At 39.9% G+C, this 21134-nt stretch overlaps 3 protein-coding genes across 3 annotated transcripts in view; all 3 read right to left on the bottom strand.

The window, feature by feature from the left end:
* The window catches only part of nqo1 (NAD(P)H dehydrogenase, quinone 1), a 28137-nt gene extending 24141 nt beyond the window's left edge, over positions 1-3996 (bottom strand). The window contains exons 1-2 of the mRNA XM_058077291.1: positions 3848-3996; positions 2451-2532 (exon numbers count right to left, since the gene is read on the bottom strand). Coding sequence (XP_057933274.1) covers positions 2451-2468 — 18 coding nt within the window. The 5' untranslated portion in view covers positions 2469-2532; positions 3848-3996. The remainder of the gene's footprint in view (positions 1-2450; positions 2533-3847) is intronic.
* On the bottom strand, positions 831-14018 carry LOC131132070 (casein kinase II subunit alpha'-like). The gene is made up of 12 exons (XM_058077297.1): positions 13865-14018; positions 10569-10912; positions 10378-10489; positions 9092-9193; positions 8792-8842; positions 7971-8030; positions 7703-7786; positions 6085-6195; positions 5895-5996; positions 4108-4208; positions 3848-3996; positions 831-2532 (listed from the first exon to the last, which is right to left on the bottom strand). The coding sequence occupies exons 2-12, from the start codon at positions 10676-10678 to the stop codon at positions 2465-2467; spliced, it is 1050 nt and encodes a 349-aa protein (XP_057933280.1). The 5' UTR covers positions 10679-10912; positions 13865-14018; the 3' UTR covers positions 831-2464.
* A 1569-nt stretch (positions 14019-15587) lies between these two features.
* Positions 15588-20224, bottom strand: LOC131132745 (zinc finger protein 319). Its single transcript, XM_058078655.1, has 2 exons — positions 19889-20224; positions 15588-19098 (listed from the first exon to the last, which is right to left on the bottom strand). Exon 2 carries the CDS (start codon positions 18947-18949, stop codon positions 17165-17167), a length of 1785 nt encoding a protein of 594 aa, XP_057934638.1. The 5' UTR covers positions 18950-19098; positions 19889-20224; the 3' UTR covers positions 15588-17164.
* Between the last annotated feature and the right edge of the window lie 910 nt (positions 20225-21134).

Below are 21134 nucleotides of genomic sequence, written 5' to 3'. Positions count from 1 at the left end.
CAGGAAGAAGAACGCAGTCTGACAAACTTTCCGATTGAGTGAGTACAAGATACCTCAATCGGATCGGGGAAAGGAATATTCCACCCCTGGGAATGCCATTATATATTCATTCGGATTGGGAATGAGGTGTATAAACCGAATGGAATTGGAATATTTGGCTCCATGTAAACGTGGCTACTGAGACATCATAGAAATATCAATAGACGTTTTTTTTTTTTTTTGAAACGTTCTTAGATTTTGGATCAACATTTGCAATAAAAGTGACTGTTGTAATTATTTGACTAGATTCATCTCCAGAAGCCACCCGATTTAAGCCCTAAATATGCGTAGCCGTTTCACTTTAAGCAACTATGGCGCGTTCAAGGACCGCCGAACAATGTGCAAAATCTCAACGCTTGACTAAAAAAAAAAAAAAAAATTGTCAGTGACGCTAAGGACATAAACATGTACAAATTGTGATTTTTTTTTTTTTTTTTTTTTTTTTAAATGGTGGCACATATATGCTGACCATTTTATTTATTATTACCAGCTTGAATGTGATGTGTTTTCTGTGGGGGAAAAATGTCTATTTTCACAGTGAAAAAAAATTTAAAAATTATTTTTTAACTGATCCACTGTACAATCAATACATTTCACTCTTGACATCACCTTGGGGGTCAAAAGGTGCAAGGGACAGGAAGTCTGATCCAATTAGAATAATGGAAATAAAGCAGAATTCAACACAAATATGAAATAAAATACGGTTTTGTCACGTACATATTAATGCGCCAATTCTGTTTGGTCGTTTTGGATTAAAGTTAAAAGGAATTATCCACAGTTGCGAACCACGCTTTTATTTTATTTTTTATTTGTGTGTGTTTTATACTGTGTTTAGAGTGCTTTTCATTGTTTTGTATGCCTATAAAATAACTCATTTATTTATTTATGTTAATTTAAAAACGATAAAGTAAATTGAAATACAATATTTCAGCCATTAGTAATGAGAATATGGTATCCGTTTTTGCCCCTGGTGACTATGGGTCATCTTTACTTTGGATACCGTTGACCTGGTATGTGAAGAAGTCCACAAAATACACGCTTTGTCCTTTTAAAGAGGATACTTGTGAAGAAGTTGTAGCAAGAAAACAAAACATTTCACGCATACTCGTAGTATTAATGGGCTATTTCAGTGATCGAGGATGTCATTGTGCCTTTTGATATAAATGATGATTACTATAGAGTTCATTGTGTGTTCCCACTGTTTTTTTTTTGTTTTTTTTTACTGCAATTGACACTTTACATTTCACATATCGGGCTATTCCATCTGGGTCACATGATCAAGAGAGACCGGCGGAGGAAACCAGGTCACGACAAAAACAAATGGGATCATTCCCGGCTTTAAGGCATTCATTTGGTGCGTGTTGTGTTTTTGTTGTCTAATGTATTCTGCTCCTGTGTTTTCAAACATTGCGACAACCATCTTGGAAAACATGAACTTGAATATATGGTTCCATAATTAAAAAGAACACATACTTGAACATAATGTATGGCTTGCTGTCATTGGGGTTTGCTATGTATTTAATACTGGTTGTCCGCTATACGGTAAACCTCATTTAAAAAGCTAATGTACAGTGCAAGTGAATTTGAATTGAATTCCACCTTTTGTAAATTCAATTGATGGGACATCATTTGGAAAAGGTAAACAAACCTCCATATGAATTCAGGAATAATTAAGGAATATCTGGGAGACTGAGGTGACGACGACGACACTAAACACTTCCAAGATCTTGAATCCTCTTAAACCAGGGGTCTCAAACACGCGGCCCGCGGGCCAAATGTGGCCCGCAGGACACTAATTTGAGGCCCCCGCCTTGATATGAAAGTTTAATGAAAGTTTGATACGGATGCTGTATGGTATCATGTACCCGGAAAAAATTATTACGTTTGATTCATGTTCATGTTAAAGGTTAAATAACTGTTAATAGTTATCCTCCCTATACGTGTGGAAGTGGTAAGTTTCTGGCTATTTAAGTTGAAAGGAAATAACTTGAAGGCTACCGTTTAGGTCGCTAGCTCTCGAGTTTGCGAGTTAGCATGTGTCTCAAGACCCTGCAGTTGCGCAATATGTTGTAAATAAAAAGAGTATAAATGTGACTATAGTCGTGTTTTGTCATGTCTACAGGGCTCTAATAATGCTTTGTTTTTAATCTGAAAAAAATAATGTCTACCCACCAACTATATGTGGTTTCTTAAGTTTTTATTATTTGCCGTTTTATTATTATTATTATTATAAAATACGGTATTTATACATCTTTTTTGCATGAGAGGCAAAAATCAGGTGATGACGTCACCGGCAGCTCAGTCGCCTGTCTATGACGTCATCAGCAGTTAACTCTAATTGAACTTCTTTGCTAACTAACACAGTTACGCCACTGATAATTGATAAACCCATAAAAGGGTAACTAGCTCACCTTGTCTGAGCTTTTCATGTTGCATTTGAGGTGTGTATTGTCGTTGCTTGGTCTGTACGGGCCCGCTCTCTCACCACAGGGTCTGAAACACAAAAGGCACCCAGTTACCTCAACTGAAAAAGCACACAACTTTAACAAGCATTTTTACAATGTTCAGTTTTATAGTAATATTTTATAGTAATATATATAATATAATATAATATAATAATACAATTATTTTATTAGGGCGGCACAGTGGTCTAGGGGTTAGCGCACAGACCTCACAGCTAGGAGACCAGGGTTCAATTCCACCCTCGGGCATCTCTGTGTGGAGTTTGCATGTTCTTCCCGTGCATGCGTGGGTTTTCTCCGGGTACTCCGGTTTCCTCCCACATTCCAAAAACATGCTAGGTTAATTAGCGACTCCAAATTGTCCATAGGTATGAATGTGAGTGTGAATGGTTGTTTGTCTATGTGTGCCCTGTGATTGGCTGGCGACCAGTCCAGGGTGTACCCCGCCTTACGCCCGAAGACAGCTGGGATAGGCTCCAGCACCCCCCGCGACCCTCGTGAGGAAAAAGCGGTAGAAAATGAATGAATGAATTATTTAATTATTACATTAAAGGAGCGGTCTCAAACATGCGGCCCGCGGGCCAAATGTGGCTCGCAGGACACTACTTTGAGGCCCCCGCCTTGATATGAAAGTGCAAGTTTGATACGGATGCTGTATGGTATCATGTACCCAGAAAAAATTATTACGTTTGATTCATGTTCATGTTAAAGGTTAAATAACTTAATAGTTATCCTCCCTATCCGTGTGGAAGTGGTAAGTTTTTGACTTTTTTAAGTTGAAAGGAAATAACCTGAAGGCTACCGTTTAGGTGGCTAGCTCTCTAGTTTGCGAGTTAGCATGTGTCTAAAAAGACCCTGCAGTTGAAAAGCGCTTTTATTGTAGAAAATCGGAACCAAAGCACTGGAAAAAGTTTGTATATTTTTCCGTTTTTAATAAATGCGTTTTTTTTTTTTTTTTTTTTTTGGAAAACCTAATGCGGCCCAGTCTCACCCAGACCCTAGCTCCAGTGGCCCCCAGGTAAATTGCGTTTGAGACCCCTGTATTAAATTATATTAATATATTATATTATATATATTATTATTATTATAATTATTAATAATAATAATTATATTATTATATTATTATTATTATATAAAATTATCATATATTAGATTATATATTTTTATATATTAATAGTATTTATACTAATATGTTAATTTATATATTTACATATTAATTATTAATATATTATATTAAATTATTATATTATAAATACAATAAATAATAATAATATATAGTAATATTTTATAGTAATAATAAAGTAATGATCAGAAAACCAGAGTGACTTCATTAAGTTGCTACGAACAAAAGTAGGGGTGCGTCATGGCCTCCGCCGCTGTTAGTCTTTGCTGGTGGTCATAGTGCAGCAGATGGTCCAGAAGGTCCAGAGCTTCTGGGCTCACGAGGTGCTGGTTCTGCTTCCGTATGAACTGCTCCCAATGCTTGCGTGTTTGCCTGAACACACAAAGCATTGCATTTTTGTTCAGTTGAATCCAAGAGCGCTGCCCCGGTGCGACGACAATAAAGGCCCCACTAACGAAACCAAAAGAGACCGCCAGCACTCACTGTCCCAGCAGGTCTTTGAAGCGAGCGTCCAGTTCGATGTGGTACTTGCGCAGGTAGCCGAACAGCTCGTCTGTGCCGAGTACTTTGGCAATGCGAACCAACTGAAAGACAGGATTGGAACTTTCTCACTTTTTTCGTACTGCACTCTCGTTCTTTTCTGTGTCATACAAAAACCTTTTTGTTCAGGCATTATTTGACATGGACTTGAAATGAGCAATGGGGGGGGGGGTCACTGATAGATCTACTAGGTGACTCCCATGGTGTCTTCTGTATTTTGTTTTTATGAATTAATGTTAATCGATTAATCACAGCGAGGCTTCCAGGTCCTGAAGCAGCAAAACAGCCCCGGATCACCACACTACCACCACCGTATTTTACTGTCGGTGTGTTCTTTTTCTGGTTGCATGGCGGTGGAGTGGTTAGCGCGCAGACCTCACAGCTAGGAGACTAGGGTTCAATTCCCACCCTCGGCCATCTCTGTGTGGAGTTTGCATGTTCTCCCCGTGCATGCGTGGGTTTTCTCCGGGTACTCCGGTTTCCTCCCACATTCCAAAAACATGCTAGGTTAATTGGCGACTCCAAATTGTCCATAGGTATGAATGTGAGTGTGAATGGTTGTTTGGCTATATGTGCCCTGTGAATGGCTGGCCACCAGTCCAGAGTGTACCCCGCCTCACGCCCAAAGACAGCTGGGATAGGCTCCAGCACCCCTGCGACCCTCGTGAGGAAAAAGCGGTAGAAAATGAATGAATGAATGAATGTTTCAATTAATCACAGCGAGGCTTCCAGGTCCTGAAGCAGCAAAACAGCCCCGGACCACCACACTACCACCACCGTATTTCACTGTCGTTGTGTTCCTTTTCTGGTTGCATGGCGGTAGAGTGGTTAGCGCGCAGGACACACAGCTGGGAGACCCGAGTTCGATTCCAACCTTGGCCATCTCTGTGTGGAGTTTGCATGTTCTCCCCGTGCATATGCGGGTTTTCTCCGGGTACTCCCACGTTCCAAAAACATGCTAGGTTAATTAGCGACTCCAAATTGTCCATAGGTATGAATGTGAGTGTGAATGGTTGTTTGTCTATATGTGACCCGTGATTGGCTGGCCACCAGGCCAGGGTGTACCCCGCCTCTCTGGAATGTGGGAGGAAACCGGAGTACCCGGAAGAAAACTCACGCATGCACAGGGAGAACATGCAAACTCCACACAGAGATTGCCGAGAGTGGAATTGAACCCTCGGCCAAAAATACAAAATACAATAATGCATTTTTTTTTTTAATAATTTTGTTATAAATGATTGTTTTGGATGCATGGTGGCGAGTGGTTAGTGCACAGGCCTCACAGCTAGGGGACCCGCATTCGATTCCACCCTCGGACGTCTCAGAGTTGTCTCGGAGTTTGCATGTTCTCATCGTGCATGCGTGGGTTTCCTCCCACATTCCCAAAACATGCTAGGTTAATTAGCGACTCCAAATTGTCCATAGGCATGAATGTGAGTGTGAATGGTTGTTTGTCTATATGTGCCCTGTGATTGGCTGGCCACCAGTCCAGGGTGTACCCCGCCTCTCGCCCCAAGACAGCTGGGATAGGCTCCAGCACCCCTGTGACCCAATCACAGGGCACATATAGACAAACAACCATTCAGTTTTTGGAATGTGGGAGGAAACCGGAGTACCTGGAGAAAACCCATGAAAACTCCACACAGAGACGCCCGAGGGTGGAATCGAACTAGCTGAGAGGTCTGCATGCTAACCCCTCCCCACACCGTGCAATCCCCGTGGTGTGTCACCTGATCATAGTTGTCCTGTCCATGGAAAAATGGCTCCTTCAAAAAGATCATGCTCGCCAACATGCAGCCAAGACTCCACATGTCCAAACTGTAGTCATACATCTGGCGACAAGGGAAGAGATGGAATGGACTGCAGAAATCGCCACGAGGGATTTGATTAAAAAAAAAAAGGGAGGTGTCTTGCGGGTACCTTGTAATCCACAAGCAGCTCCGGGCCCTTGAAATAGCGGGATGCCACCCGGACGTTGTATTCCCGAGCGGGATGGTAAAACTCTGCCAAACCCCAATCGATGAGACGCAGCTGCAGCATAAATGTAAAAAAAAAACAAAAAAAAAACATAAAGCATAAAGACATACATGTAAAAATCATGGCTAGTGTATGATGTATTTATGAATAAATGTATTTATTAAACCAATTTATGAATGGTTTAATTTCATTTGAACATGCATCAGATTACAATTGAACGCATCACATAATCAGTTCCCAGTTCCACATGTCCAAAAGGAGTAGGAAGAAGCAAAGCTTATTAAATCCTACCCCTCCATCTGGTACTTTTACAATCACTAACTGTTACATTTGTTCACTTCCTGCTTTCCATAATACAGTTTAGTTTTACCATCAGTAACTGTTTCATTTGTTCACTTCCTGCTTTCCGTAATACTTTTTAAGGTTTTTTTTAAATAATGTACCGAAGTATGATATATATACGTATATATATATATATATATATATATATATATATATATATATATATATATATATATATATATATATATATAGTAACTGTTTCATTTGTTCACTTCCTGCTTTCCGTAATACTTTTTAAGGTTTTTTATATTTATATATATCATACTTCGGTACATTATTTAAAAAAAAACAACAACCTTAAAAAGTATATATATATATATATATATATATATATATATATAAAAAGTATTACGGAAAGCAGGAAGTGAACAAATGAAACAGTTACTATATATATATATATATATATATCATACTTCGGTACATTATTTAAAAAAAACCTTAAAAAGTATTACGGAAAGCAGGAAGTGAACAAATGAAACAGTTACTATATATATATATATATATATATATATATATATACGTATATATATCATACTTCGGTACATTATTTAAAAAAAACCTTAAAAAGTATTACGGAAAGCAGGAAGTGAACAAATGAAACAGTTACTGATGGTAAAACTAAACTGTATTATGGAAAGCAGGAAGTGAACAAATGTAACAGTTAGTGATTGTAAAAGTACCAGATGGAGGGGTAGGATTTAATAAGCTTTATATATATATATATATATATATATATATATATATATATATATATAATATTATATATATTTTATATATATATTATATATATATAATATATATATATATATATATATTATATATATTATATATAGTGATTGTAAAAGTACCAGATGGAGGGGTAGGATTTAATAAGCTTTGCTTCTTCCTACTCCTTTTGGACATGTGGAACTGGGAACTGATTATGGGATGCATTCAATTGGAATCTGATGCATGTTCAAATGAAATTTAACCATTACCATTACCATATTGTAATTGTCCATAGGTATGAATGTGAGTGTGAATGGTTGTTTGTCTATATGTGCCCTGTGATTGGCTAGCGACCAGTTCGGTGTGTACCCCGCCTCTCGCCCGAAGACAGCTGGGATAGGCTTGTGAGGATAAGCGTTAGAAAATGAATGAATGAATATTGCAAATGTGCGTGGATCTGCTGTAATTATCAATAATTGGCAGTAAAAAAAAAAAAAAAAATCATAAGCACCTTTCTCAGTTGGTGGTCGATCATCACATTGTGAGGCTTCACGTCTCTGTGCATGATGCCCATACTGTGGCAGCAGTCCAGAGCCTTTGGTAACACACACATACGTACATACATACATACATACATACGACATACATGCTATGTGATCTAAACAAAGGACAGCTTCCCACAGCATAATTTGTTATAATGATCTATGAATGGTTGCATTATGGACAGTTGTTATTTCAATCTGATCCACTGGAGGTTGACGCGGTTAGACGGATTTTACCTTGAGAAGCTCATACATGTAGTAACGGATATCATAGTCTGTCAGCTTCTGGTAGAGTTCCTGTGGATTGTTACAGTTGGGATTAGCAATTCAGACAACTGGGGATAAAGTATAAAAATGATAAAATAATAACTGATATTAGTTATAGAGCAGGGGTGTCCAAAGTTCGGAATGTGGCTGTTTCTTCATTGACCCACGGCGCATTTTAAAAATATATTCAAATTAAAAAAAATATTTTATCGTAATATTATACAGTAAACCTCGGATATATCGGATTCAATTGTTCCCACTGGTTTTGTCCGATATAAGCGAAATCCGTTATATGCGTATAGCGGAAAATGTCAGTTTTACGCATATATGGGATTTATATCCGGTATATGCGTAAATGGGATTTTATCCGTTATAAAAAGGCACTTCCTTGACTATGTTTCCAATGTACCTGGACGCGCAGGCAACGCTGCAAACGCTAGCAAATGACGTCGTATAGCGGCCATGTCACGATTTCTGGCGAATCGGAGCGCCACGATGCGGCCATCCGATATATGCCAGGGAAATTTCATGGAAATGCATTGGAACGGGACTGGAGATTTTGTCCGAAATAGGCGAAATCCGTTATAAAAAATCCGATATATGCAATGAATTTTTATTGGAAATGCATTACAGAAAAATCGGTTCTTTTTTATCTGTCCGTTGTGAGCGAATTTCCGATATATCCGAGGTTTACTGTATCAAAGTGGAGCATCCAATCTTTAATTTTTCAGTGTGCGGCCATTTGATGGAAAATGTTTGGATACCCCTGTCATGAAGTGTGTAATAAGTACCTTAAAATCTGTGTTTTTGATGTACTCAAAGACAAGTGCTGGCGTTCTGGACTGCAAAAAAAATGACATAAACAAATGGTCAACGACTTGTGGTCAGTTAGATGTCCGGCAAAAGATGTTTTGCTTGACGGCGGCCATATTTCTAAATCCATCTTGCTCATATGTTATGACATTTGAAGTCAATTCAACTTATAGGGTGAAATTTTTTTTTGCCGCCCCAAAAGGGACTTAAACATGGAGCATCCTCATTTCATCCACAAGCCTACATTGTTAGGATCGCTAACTCGTCGTAAAACTCACCACAGGGTCTTTGACTGTGTCAACCAGGTGGATGATGTTGGTTCCCCCACGTAAATTTTCCAAAATTTTAATTTCCCGTTTGATTTTCTTCTTCTTGACAGGCTGTAAAAAAAAAAAAAAAAAAAAAAAAAAAAAAAGTTGGTGAGGGAGTGATTAATTAAATCACCAATACATATACATATCTTCCCGAGAGACAGAAAAAGAAAATCTGCAATTTTTTTTTTTAATTGATATGAGATATACAGGGTCAGGCAAAATGATCTGACGCATTTGGAGGTTAAATAAAAGGCAAATAAATTATTAATATAATTATAAATATAATAAATAAATAAATAAAATAAATTATAAATAAATTATTTCAAAAAGTACATGTATTGCCATTTTTTGATTCATGTTCATGTTAAAGGTTAAATAACTGTTAATCGTTATCCTCCCTATCCGTGTGGAAGTGGTAAGTTTTTGGCTATTTAAGTTTAAAGGAAATAACTTGAAGGCTACCGTTTAGGTCGCTAGCGGTCGAGTTTGCGAGTTAGCATGTGTCTCAAGACCCTGCAGTTGCGCAATATGTTGTAAATAAAAAAAAAGTATAAATGTGACTATAGTCGTGTTTTGTCATGTCTACAGGGCTCTAATAATGCTTTGTTCATTTTAATATGAAAAAAATCATTTGTCTACCCAAATGTTTTTATTATTCGCTGTTTTATTATTATTATTATATTTATTTATTACTGATTGATTGATTTTCTTCATTCTTGATTTGTTTATTTTTCATCTTATTTTGTGTAGAAAAATAAAAATGAAGATATTTGAGAACAGTGGAATGTTTTATCAGAGCTTTTATTGTAGAAAATCGAAACCTAAGCAAAGTTTATTCATTTTTCTGTTTTTAATAAATGCGTTTTTTGGGTTGTTTTTTTTTTGAAAACCTGATGCCTCGCCCAGACCCTAGCTCCAGTGGCCCCCAGGTAAATTGAGTTTGAGACCCCTGCTCTAAACTGTCTAAACCGTTTCTCTGAGATTGATTATGTGGTATATATGTGTATACAAGACAATTTTAATATCCTGTTTATATATTTATAAAATGGAGACCTTGAGTTTATATAACGTAAAGCAACGTGTGCACACTTCAGAGTCCATCCATGACTTTGTGTCCTCTGACCGGAAACCCCGAGTAATCAATAATTCCATAAAGCAGTCTGAGTTTAATATTGCCTTCCCCATAAACACATTATTGTAGAGGAATCCATAAAAACGCCATAAATGTGCGTCGTGACAATTTGACTCACCTTGAGGATTTTCAAGACTACTTTGTCATTGTTGGTCACATCAATGGCCTCAAAAACGTCACTGTACTTCCCTCTGCCCAACTTGTGCACCAACTTGTATTTGTCTTGATTGCTGGGGGGAAACGAAGGTGGGAACAAATAGTCAAATAAAAAGTATCATCATCTACTTTACAAGCAGCCAGCCAGCCTACCTCCAGTGCGGCACGTGTGCATCGTAGTCCCAGTACTCCTTGTCCTTCCGCGTGTTGACATCGGCGTACACCCGAGCCTTGCTGCCGACCGCGGACGAGGATCCCGGCATTGCAAAATTTGCGGCACGTCGGTGAAGACTTTCACCTTCCGCTGAATTTGGGCCGACCCGATACTGGAAGGCGGCGCACCGGTTCTCCAGAGTAAGTGGTTTCAAGACCGCTTTGTGTGCGCGCCGGTTAGGAGTGCCGGGCTGAGCTGCGGTGGAGACGGAAAGAGCCACGATGATGGAGTGTGTGAGGCCCCCGAGTAGGACGCGGGGCAGGATGGGATGAAGACCCGCCAGCTGCAAGGACACAAGGGAAGAAAAATAGTTGCACAACACAATGTATATTAATTTACTAACAAATACACTTGGACTGCCACAAATACATTTGGCGCAACATGTTCGCAAAAGCTGATTGGTCCAGGACTCCAGCCTCAGGACTCCAGCCTTGAGTGTATAAAAGGCCGGGCAAGGAAAGGAAGGGTGCTTTTTTTGCAGCTGCGCTGTAATAAGACCCGCTTACTTGTAGGTATACAGGGACTGCAGATAAGCCCGGACGTCTGTATCAGGTATTGTTGTCAGGAATAAACAATCTGGTTCTCATTCTATAATTTGGTTCTTTAAGATTCCCTTATTCTCTATTCGAAACCCTGTGGTGGAGACGGGAAGAGCCATGACGATGGAGTGGGTGAGGCCCCTGAGTAGGGCAGTGACGAAAGCTGATTGGTCCAGGACTCCAGCCTCGAGTGTATAAAAAGCCGGGCAGGGAAAGGAAGGGTGCTTTTTTTGCAGCTGCGCTGTAATAAGACCCGCTTACTTGTAGGTATACAGGGACTGCAAATAAGCCCGGACGTCTGTATCAGGTATTGTTGTCAGGAATAAACAATCTGGTTCTCATTCTATAATTTGGTTCTTTAAGATTCCCTTATTCTCTATTCGAAACCCTGTGGTGGAGACGGGAAGAGCCATGATGATGGAGTGTGTGAGACCCCTGAGTCGGCCAGTGACGAAAGCTGATTGGTCCAGGACTCCAGCCTCGAGTGTATAAAAAGCCAGGCAGGGAAAGTAAGTGTGCTTTTTTGCAGCTGCGCTGTAATAAGACCCGCTTACTTGTAGGTATACAGGGACTGCAAATAAGCCCGGACGTCTGTATCAGGTATTGTTGTCAGGAATAAACAATCTGGTTCTCATTCTATAATTTGGTTCTTTAAGATTCCCTTATTCTCGATTCGAAACCCTGTGGTGGAGACGGGAAGAGCCATGATGATGGAGTGGGTGAGGCCCCTGAGTAGGGCAGTGACGAAAGCTGATTGGTCCAGGAATCCAGCCTCGAGTGTATAAAAAGCCGGGCAAGGAAAGGAAGGGTGCTTTTTTTTGCAGCTGCGCTGTAATAAGACCCGCTTACTTGTAGGTATACAGGGACTGCAGATAAGCCCGGACGTCTGTATCAGGTATTGAAGTCAGGAATAAACAATCTGGTTCTCATTCTATAATTTGGTTCTTTAAGATTCCCTTATTCTCTATTCGAAACCCTGTGGTGGAGACGGGAAGAGCCATGATGATGGAGTGGGTGAGGCCCCTGAGTCGGCCAGTGACGAAAGCTGATTGGTCCAGGACTCCAGCCTCGAGTGTATAAAAAGGCCGGGCAGGGAAAGGAAGGGTGCTTTTTTTTGCAGCTGCGCTGTAATAAGACCCGCTTACTTGTAGGTATACAGGGACTGCAGATAAGCCCGGACGTCTATATCAGGTATTGTTGTCAGGAATAAACAATCTGGTTCTCATTCTACTATAATTTGGTTCTTTAAGATTCCCTTATTCTCTATTCGAAACCCTGTGGTGGAGACGGGAAGAGCCATGACGATGGAGTGTGTGAGACCCCTGAGTAGGCCAGTGACGAAAGCTGATTGGTCCAGGCCTCCAGCCTCGAGTGTATAAAAAGCCAGGCAGGGAAAGTAAGTGTGCTTTTTTGCAGCTGCGCTGTAATAAGACCCGCTTACTTGTAGGCATACAGGGACTGCAGATAAGCCCGGACGTCTGTATTAGGTATTGTTGTCAGGAATAAACAATATATGGTTCTTTAAGATTCCCTTATCCTCTATTCGAAACCCACTTAGAGTCCCCAGGGGGAGGATTTCTACATTAGGTATGAATGCGAGTGTGACCCCGCCTCTCGCTCCAGCACCCCCCGCCACCCTCATGAGGATAAACGGTAGCAAAGCGACTCCCTCACTATATTTTGTGAGTATTAAAACCCTGCTAGATCAAGGTATCAATGTAAACACATTAGTAAAGTAGTACATTTTGTTGTTTTTAGTTGTTTTTTTAAGCCTTTGTTAGATTGTATTTATATAACGATAATTTGTTCACAAAAATATATTTTGTTCGCCAAAAGTATTTGACCTATATTCAACTTTGATTCCAATTAGGATCAACAAAATAAGGGCATTCATTACAAAAACATTATATGAACTTGTATCAGTATCGGTATCAGTAGTAATACTGACCTTGTATTTATCGGGTCGATACCAACATTTACGGTATCGCGCATCCCATCATTTATACCATTAAAATCGACATGTATAGTATTTTCGAAAGGGGGTTGTAGCCTATACTGTCTTCCTTTCCTGACGCTACCACTAGGGGGCGCTAAAGACACTGATAGCGAACAATGGCCATGACCTACTTGTCACTGTCACAGACCAGCGGTTACTACCAACCACTAGGGGGCGCTAAAGAGACTGGTGGCTGAATAGCACAGCGGTCACGACCAGCTTCTTAGTAGCACAGACCAACGGACCACTTTCTCGGTGTTTTGTTCTGAATTGTTCTCTCCCTTGGACCAGTTGAGTGATCTGTGGAGTGTAGTTTTTAATAATACGTTTCCCTTTTTCTCACTGTTAGCAACAGATGCATAAATATGAGAAGCTTCATATTATTTTAATAGCTTAGCACATCTTGACTCATGTCGGATTGCTATTAGCGTGTTTAATTAATTAAAATGTGAAGAATATTGGTGTCTTAAAAAGTTTTCACATCTACGGTTTTCATTTAACCGATAAAACAATGCCTTTATTTACCCGGACTATTAATTTATGGCACATATTTCGTATTATTGTACAGTATTGTACGATCACGTTTAGTTAGCTAGCTGATATAACTCGTAATTAATTTACTTAAAAAGCAAAGTGGGGCAGAGCAGTCTTTGATTAAAACACGTGAAATCAATAAAAGGGCAAAAGTCAGCCGACTAACCTCGTCGAAGAAGTATCACGTCCAGCCGACAAGAACGTTAAAGTTAGGTGCTAACAGATATTAAGGAGCCATCGACACCGACAATGTTAACCAAGGCTGTTGACAGACGTACAAGTCTTCCTTCTTTTCCGCCAACGCGACTTGGGGAGGGACTTCCGTTCCAAACCGGAAGTAAACAGTCAAGCTTGGTGAGTGTCATTATTAGTCGATATATGCACTCAAAATGCTAATAATTAGTATTAATAGTAGTATTAGACACAACCAGGTGTTCCAAATGCGGCCTGGGGGCCATTTTGGGCTGTTAATATTTTTATTGGCTCTTGGCATAGGCTAAAACAACCTTAATTCATAAATAGTGAAAGATATTCTTACATTATAAGCTAATTGTCAGCTACAACACATAGGTTCGATGATTGTGTATCAAAGTGCATTAATAATGATAATTATTTTTTTTTACAATATGCAGAGGGGCAATAAAGACAAGAGTTGCGGGCCAAACATGACCACTTAGCAACACCTTATATGAATCCGAGTCCAGGTTTACACGGTGTACACTTTTGCACCTCACAGCAACTATGGTGCGTTCACAGACGGCTGAAGAAAGTGCAAAATCTCGACATCAACGAACGAAGCAAAAACATGTATAAATTGTGGACTTAAAAAAAAAACAGTGGCACATTTATAAATGACTATTTCTGCAGAAAAAACATCCAATTAAAAGTGAAAAAAAAAATTATCCAAAAAGAGAATTGTTGGGCATTGAAACTCTACACATAGAAAATCCATTATTTATAAATGACTATTTCTGCAGAAAAAGTATCCAATTAAAAGTGAAAAATTAAAAAAATATTTAAAAATTAAAAAAAAATTATCCAAAAAGAGAATTGTTGGCCATTGAAACTCTACACATAGAAAATCCATTATTTTTCAATGACTATTTCTGCAGAAAAAGTATCCAATTAAAAGTGAAAAATTAAAAATTTTTTAAAAAATTTAAAAAAAATTATCCAAAAAGAGAATTGTTGGGCATGGAAACTCTACACATAGAAAATCCATTATTTTTCAATGACTATTTCTGCAGAAAAAGTATCCAATTAAAAGTGAAAAATAAAAAAAAATTAAAAAAAAATTAAAAAAAAAATTATCCAAAAACAGAATTGTTGGGCATGGAAACTCTACACATAGAAAATCCATTATTTATAAATGACTATTTCTGCAGAAAAAGTATCCAATTAAAAGTGAAAAATTAAAAAAAAATTAAAAAATTAAAAAAAAATTATCCAAAAAGAGAATTGTTGGGCATGGAAACTCTACACATAGAAAATCCATTAATTATAAATGACTATTTCTGCAGAAAAAGCATCCCATTAAAAGTGAAAAATATTAAAAAAAAAAAAAAAAATTCGAAAACAGAATTGTTGGCCATTGAAACTCTACACATAGAAAATCCATTATTTATAAATGACTATTTCTGCAGAAAAAGTATCCAATTAAAAGTGAAAAATTAAAAAAATTTTAAAAAATTAAAAAAAAATTATCCAAAAATAGAATTGTTGGGCATTGAAACTCTACACATAGAAAATCCATTATTTATAAATGACTATTTCTGCAGAAAAAATATCAAATTAAAAGTGAAAAATTAAAAAAAACATTAAAAAAAAATCCAAAAACAGAATTGTTGGCCATTGAAACTCTACACATAGAAAATCCATTATTTATAAATGACTATTTCTGCAGAAAAAACATCCCATTAAAAGTGAAAAATTAAAAAAAAATTAAAAAATAAAAAAAAATTAATCCAAAAACTGAATTTTTGGCCATTGAAACTCTACACATAGAAAATTCATTATTTATAAATGACTATTTCTGCAGAAAAAGCATCCCATTAAAAGTGAAAAGTAAAAAAAATAATAATCCAAAAACAGAATTGTTAGGCATTGAAACTCTACCCATAGAAAATCCATTCAACAGTCATTTTTCTCAATGTGGTTTATTTTACATGAACGTGTACAGTTTGAACAGGAGTCGATACGATATCCATTTGTGTAAATCCAACATTCTATCACCTCATCATCCAGTTGGGAGCGTGAAGCCAAATTAAAAGTGACACAACTATAAACTCCCGTATATAGGATATAGTCTGCTCTTTATCCGCTATAATGCGTCCCTTTCTTTAAATATACTGCAAAAAAAGTTGCACGGAATATATTTTCGATTCATACTCAACGCTAACAAAATGCATATGTAGCATTTTTTTTTAAGGGCCGTTTGGAGTTATTGATGAGGAATTAAGTCCCGTTACTTAATTGTAATTTGCTTCTACTTTCTTATAAATGACCATAATAATGTTTTGACAGCTGGTCAGGAGTAAATGTGAGAATTCAAACTGAAACTTAAGTCCTTGCAAAGATATCGGCAAGCTTATTTTAAAGAGTAGAAAGAAAACATAACATAACAGAAGCACTACACATTTTTCAGTTTACATGAGCGCATACACACAATCTCTAATAATAGGGTAGACTATGCAAATGAATCAGTAGTCATAAATATTACATTGTGCATGTTCTATTGCACGTGTCAAGTGTTCTCGTGACATGATAGGTATGTGCTACCTAGTCATTTCTTTTAATACAAAGATGCAATAACACATAGTTTTTTTTTTTATAGGACACAGGCTATACAGTTTTCACAAATTCACTTTTTTTTTTTCTTCTCAACTTATGGTGATTTTTTTTTCTCCTCCTAAATAAACAAACTTATAATACAAACAGTGATACTAAATGTGATAAATAGTCATGCACAAAGAGATGACACTAGGTCTAGTATGTGGAAAAGATACTGCTGATGATGATGATGATGATGATGATGGGAGGGACTGCTATACTGGACATGGAATCAATAAAAACATAAGATTTGTAAAAAAAAAAAAAAGGCACATGGATGTCAGGAGCGATACACAAACAGCTTGTCTTGTCATCCACAAGAGTAAACAATAAAAATAAAAATAAAAAAAAGTCACATGCAACCACAGAAAAAAGGTAACTGATCATAACGCACACTTTACATACATCACGCCTTCTTCGCTCTTGAAGTCTTTACCTCGATTATAAGCGGATTCCTGATCCTGAGGTTTGCTTTTTTTTTTTTTTTTTTTTTGTTACTCAAAGAAGTCTGAACGTAATAGCTACTACAAATCGTTAAACATATTTTTCACGGCCGTGTGTTAGATCCTAAAAAAAAAAAAAAAAGGGGGCGAGAGAGCGCGGAGGCCGATGTCCGTGGGCGGGGGGTCCCGCCTTTTCAGGGGATGCAGGGCGCTTCCGGGAAACTCTCACCTTCGGCCGTGTGCTGCACCGTGTGTTCCTGCAGCGCGGCGAGGTCGACAAAGCGCTCGCCGCACCACACGCACTTAAACTGCGTTTCCCGCGAGTGCACGCTTTGATGCTTGGCCAGGTGCTCGCGTTGCTTGAAGCTCTTGTCGCAGCTCGCGCACTTGAACGGTTTCTCCCCGGTGTGGACGCGGCGGTGGCGCTGCAGCTCGGACGAGTACCGGAAGCGTTTCTCGCAGTCGGGGCATTTCAGCGGTTTCTCGCGGGTCGGGTCGCAGCGGTGCTGGACAAACTCTGAGGATGACACAAAGCGCTTGTCACACAGAGAGCATTTCAGCGGCTTCTCTGCGCAGTGAGTGTTTTGGTGGCGTTGCAGCGTCGAGTTCTTTTTGTAACCCTTGCCGCACACGTCGCACTTGTAGGGCTTCTCTACCTCGCCGCCACACTTGTGCCGCAGGAGCTCGCCGGATTGGCTAAAAGACTTCTGGCACGACGCGCACTTAAATAAGCTCTCCATGCCGTGCACCTGCTGGTGGTAGAGCAGGTGAGATGGCTGCAGGAAGCCCTTATCGCAGAGATTACACTTGAACGGGCGCTCGGCGGGGTTCTTATGCGTGCGGCGGTGGCGCACCAGCGCGTACTGCTGCTTGAAGCTCATCTGGCACTCCTCGCACTGGAAAGGCCGCTCCTCGGAGTGCGTGCGCTCGTGCTGCCGCAGGTCCGACGGCCGCTTGAAGCTCTTCCCGCACGAGGCGCAGCGGAAGGGGCGCTCTCCTTCCGGCTGGCATTGGTGGTGCAGGAGCTCCGAGGACTCCTTGAAGTGCATCTCGCACAAATTGCACTTGAAGAGGTGCTCGCCCGAATGCGCGTACATGTGGCGCACCAGGTGAGAGCGGTGCTTAAAGCTCTTCTCACACACGGCGCACTTGTATGGCCGCTCGGAGCTGTGGGTGCGCTGATGGTGCACCAGATGCGAGGACTGGCTGAAGCTTTTATCGCATGTGTCGCATTTGTACGGCTTCTCACCTGTGTGGACCCTTTCGTGGCGGGTCAGCTCGGACAAATGCCGGAAGGACTTATGGCACACCGAGCACTTGTACGGCCTATCGGGTGCGGCGGCCTCAAACGCCGGCGGCGACGAGGCACTGATTGCCGCGCCGCCACCGGACGTCTCGCCGGCCGACGGCTGCTGGGGATTGGCCGCAGACGACGTCGGGGTGACGTTCCCGGATCCGGGACGGTACGTTTTCTCACAAATGGAACACTTCATCGGATTGTTGCCGTTGCCGTGGGAGTTGTGATGCTGCGCCAAAGACGTCAGCAACGAGAAGCCCATTTTACACACGCCGCACACAAACGGCTTCTGCTCCACTTGGACGCACTGATGCTCCAGAAGGTCCGTGGCCTGGCTGAAGATCTTCATGCACTGCGTGCACTGGAAGGAGCGGTCTTGCGTCACCATGCACTGGTGTTCGTGCGGGTTGGCCAGGTGAGAGATATCGAGGCCGCACGCGCCGCACTTGTGCACGCGTTCCGCCGCGATCTGCATGGAAGTCTGTTGCGATTGCACCACATGTTGCTGACCCAACTGCTGTTGCTGCTGCTGCAACGACGGATCCGGCTGAAGTACGACGCCGTAAACGGTGCACGCTAGAGTGTTGTCCGTCGTCTGGGGAAGCGTATGGACGACGGAAGGCGGCGCCACCGCATGCTGTTGTTGTTGCTGCTGTTGCTGCTGCTGCCACGCCTCGGTCATGCTTCCGCTTTACAACGCAAGGATTCAGACCCTGGGAAAAAGGTTTATAGTGCCGCACTGGAGCACACACTGATTAGGTTTGTGAAACGGCAAACTGGGTGACGGGGGTCGCTGCGGGATGCACGCGTCCTTGAAGATAAACATGAAACCTGGAGGGACACACATAACAATTGAATTGAATGGAGGCGAATTGCTTATAATCATTATAATAGAAATCAAACTTATGTTAGTAATGACACAAGTATGGCAGCCTAACATCACAAAATTTAGTTTTTTCCATATATTTTAGCTAACATGTTATGTTATTACGTTACATTTTACCCTTCCCCCCTTAGAATAAGAATTATAATAATATTTACGAAGCACCATATAACAAAACAGAGCCGGGCTCAGTCTATTTCCTGAACTGACCAGCACCTTATTGTAATCTTCGTATTTATTACCCACTTCGCATATAAATAAATATAATAAATTACAACGCTTTCTTTCACGCGACATTACTAAGCTCACAAAAGCTCACAAAAGCAACAAAATTGTAAAATGCGGGAAAAAAAACACAGCAGTTTGTAGCTAGGATGTAGCTAATGGCTGGTTAGCTATAGCTAACAGCTAGTTATATCAAACAACTGCACGTCCTTCGTTGGTTTAACGATTAAAATGATTATAATGTTCATTTGTTTTACTGTTTAATACTGGAAAAAAGTAACATAATTCATTAGCGTATTAAAAAAAAGTGACAGATGCGGTAAGTCGAACGCTATCGTCGCTGTACGGAAGGCCGTGCAGATTGACTGGTCTAACGTTAGATGCGAGCCTCCGTAGAGAACTGACCCCGAATCTCAACTAGGCCTCCGCCGAGCACCGAGCTACAGCCGAGCTTCTCATATATATTTTAAAAAAAAGGTCATAATATGAACAAAACCATTCGCTAAAACATACCGGGCTTGTTTATTGGTGTTCTCCGTTGCAGTCCTCGCACTGAAGCCGACGACATTCGGCGTTAATGGGGGTCGGAGGACCGGCAGCGGCGGCGGCGGGAGAAGGGATGCGGTAGAAACTAGACGCCATCCTCCCGCTGACGGACGAACACCGGAAACCGCCGAGCAGGGAGCTGTCGCCGCGGTGCCGGTGCCGCAAGAACCGCTCCACGCCGGGGGTGCGCTACCGAGCACGGGGACATCCAACGAGTGGGGACTGGCGGCTCCGTTTTGTCGGAAGAGGAATCTAACAAAGACGACGGAGGCGCTGGAAACATACGACACGTTTTACAACTAAACACTAGGGGGCGGTGTTTCGCCTGTTCAACCTTTCAAACTCAACAAACACAACATACATTTGCTTAATAAAGGAGACATTTTAGAGGAGAAAAAATTATTATTAATTATTATTTACCCCCACCCATTCTCTCGGATCAGTTGGACAGCCATTGTGTGGTGCCCAGGGACCACATCCAGGTCAACATGGGTCAGCATAGCATTCATTTGTGGGTCACCCTGGAGGTCACGATGAGGTTGAAGTGTCTTTTGCCCAATGACACAACAGCACTGGCAGGGATGGACGAGGCGGGATTTGAACCATGGAACAACCACTGTGCTGGGATATTTTTTGTAAATCGACAAACTTGGAGACGTTCTAAGAAGTTATGTATTTCAAGAAATAAATACGACGTATGCGACGGTAACATAGCTCATATTTCTCCTCTGTTGTTGAGAAGGATTATAGAAAAATAATATAAAAAAATTAAAAAATATATATAAAAAATATATATATATATATATAGATTCATGCATAATTTTAAAAGAAATACATTTTCTATTTTATTTTTAAGAAATGAATACAACGTATACAACGGTAACGGAGGTCATATTTCTTCTCTGTTGTTGAGAAGAATATTATATAGAATATTAGAATATATATAGAATATTATAGAGAATTATATAATTTTATGGAATTATATAACAAATAAAATAACAAAAAAAAATATATATATATATATATAAAACCAATTGTACATCATGTTTATTTATATAATTTTATATAAATATAAATACATTTTATATAATTTATATAATTTTTGGATTTATGCATAATTTTAACTGTTTGAAGAGTTAACAAATTTGGAAAATGGAAAAAAAAATTACATTTAAATTTTATTCTATTAAAATGTCCTCACAATATTACAACA

The sequence above is a fragment of the Doryrhamphus excisus genome, chromosome 7 (assembly GCF_030265055.1).
Source record: "Doryrhamphus excisus isolate RoL2022-K1 chromosome 7, RoL_Dexc_1.0, whole genome shotgun sequence".
NCBI classification, from domain to species: Eukaryota; Metazoa; Chordata; class Actinopteri; order Syngnathiformes; family Syngnathidae; genus Doryrhamphus; species Doryrhamphus excisus.
This window is presented reverse-complemented; position numbering and strand designations above follow the sequence as displayed.

Excerpts from the sequence above, each read along its gene's own strand:
- LOC131132745 (XM_058078655.1), bottom strand. The coding sequence starts at position 18,949 with ATGACCGAGGCGTGGCAGCAGCAGCAACAGCAGCAACAACAACAGCAT.
- LOC131132070 (XM_058077297.1), bottom strand. The coding sequence starts at position 10,678 with ATGCCGGGATCCTCGTCCGCGGTCGGCAGCAAGGCTCGGGTGTACGCC. Across the intron at positions 3,997-4,107 it reads TTCAAAGACCTGCTGGGACA|GCAAACACGCAAGCATTGGG; the intron begins GTGAGTGCTGGC and ends TTGTGTGTTCAG. Across the intron at positions 2,533-3,847 it reads CATGACGCACCCCTACTTTT|ACCCTGTGGTGAGAGAGCGG; the intron begins GTTCGTAGCAAC and ends TTTGTGTTTCAG.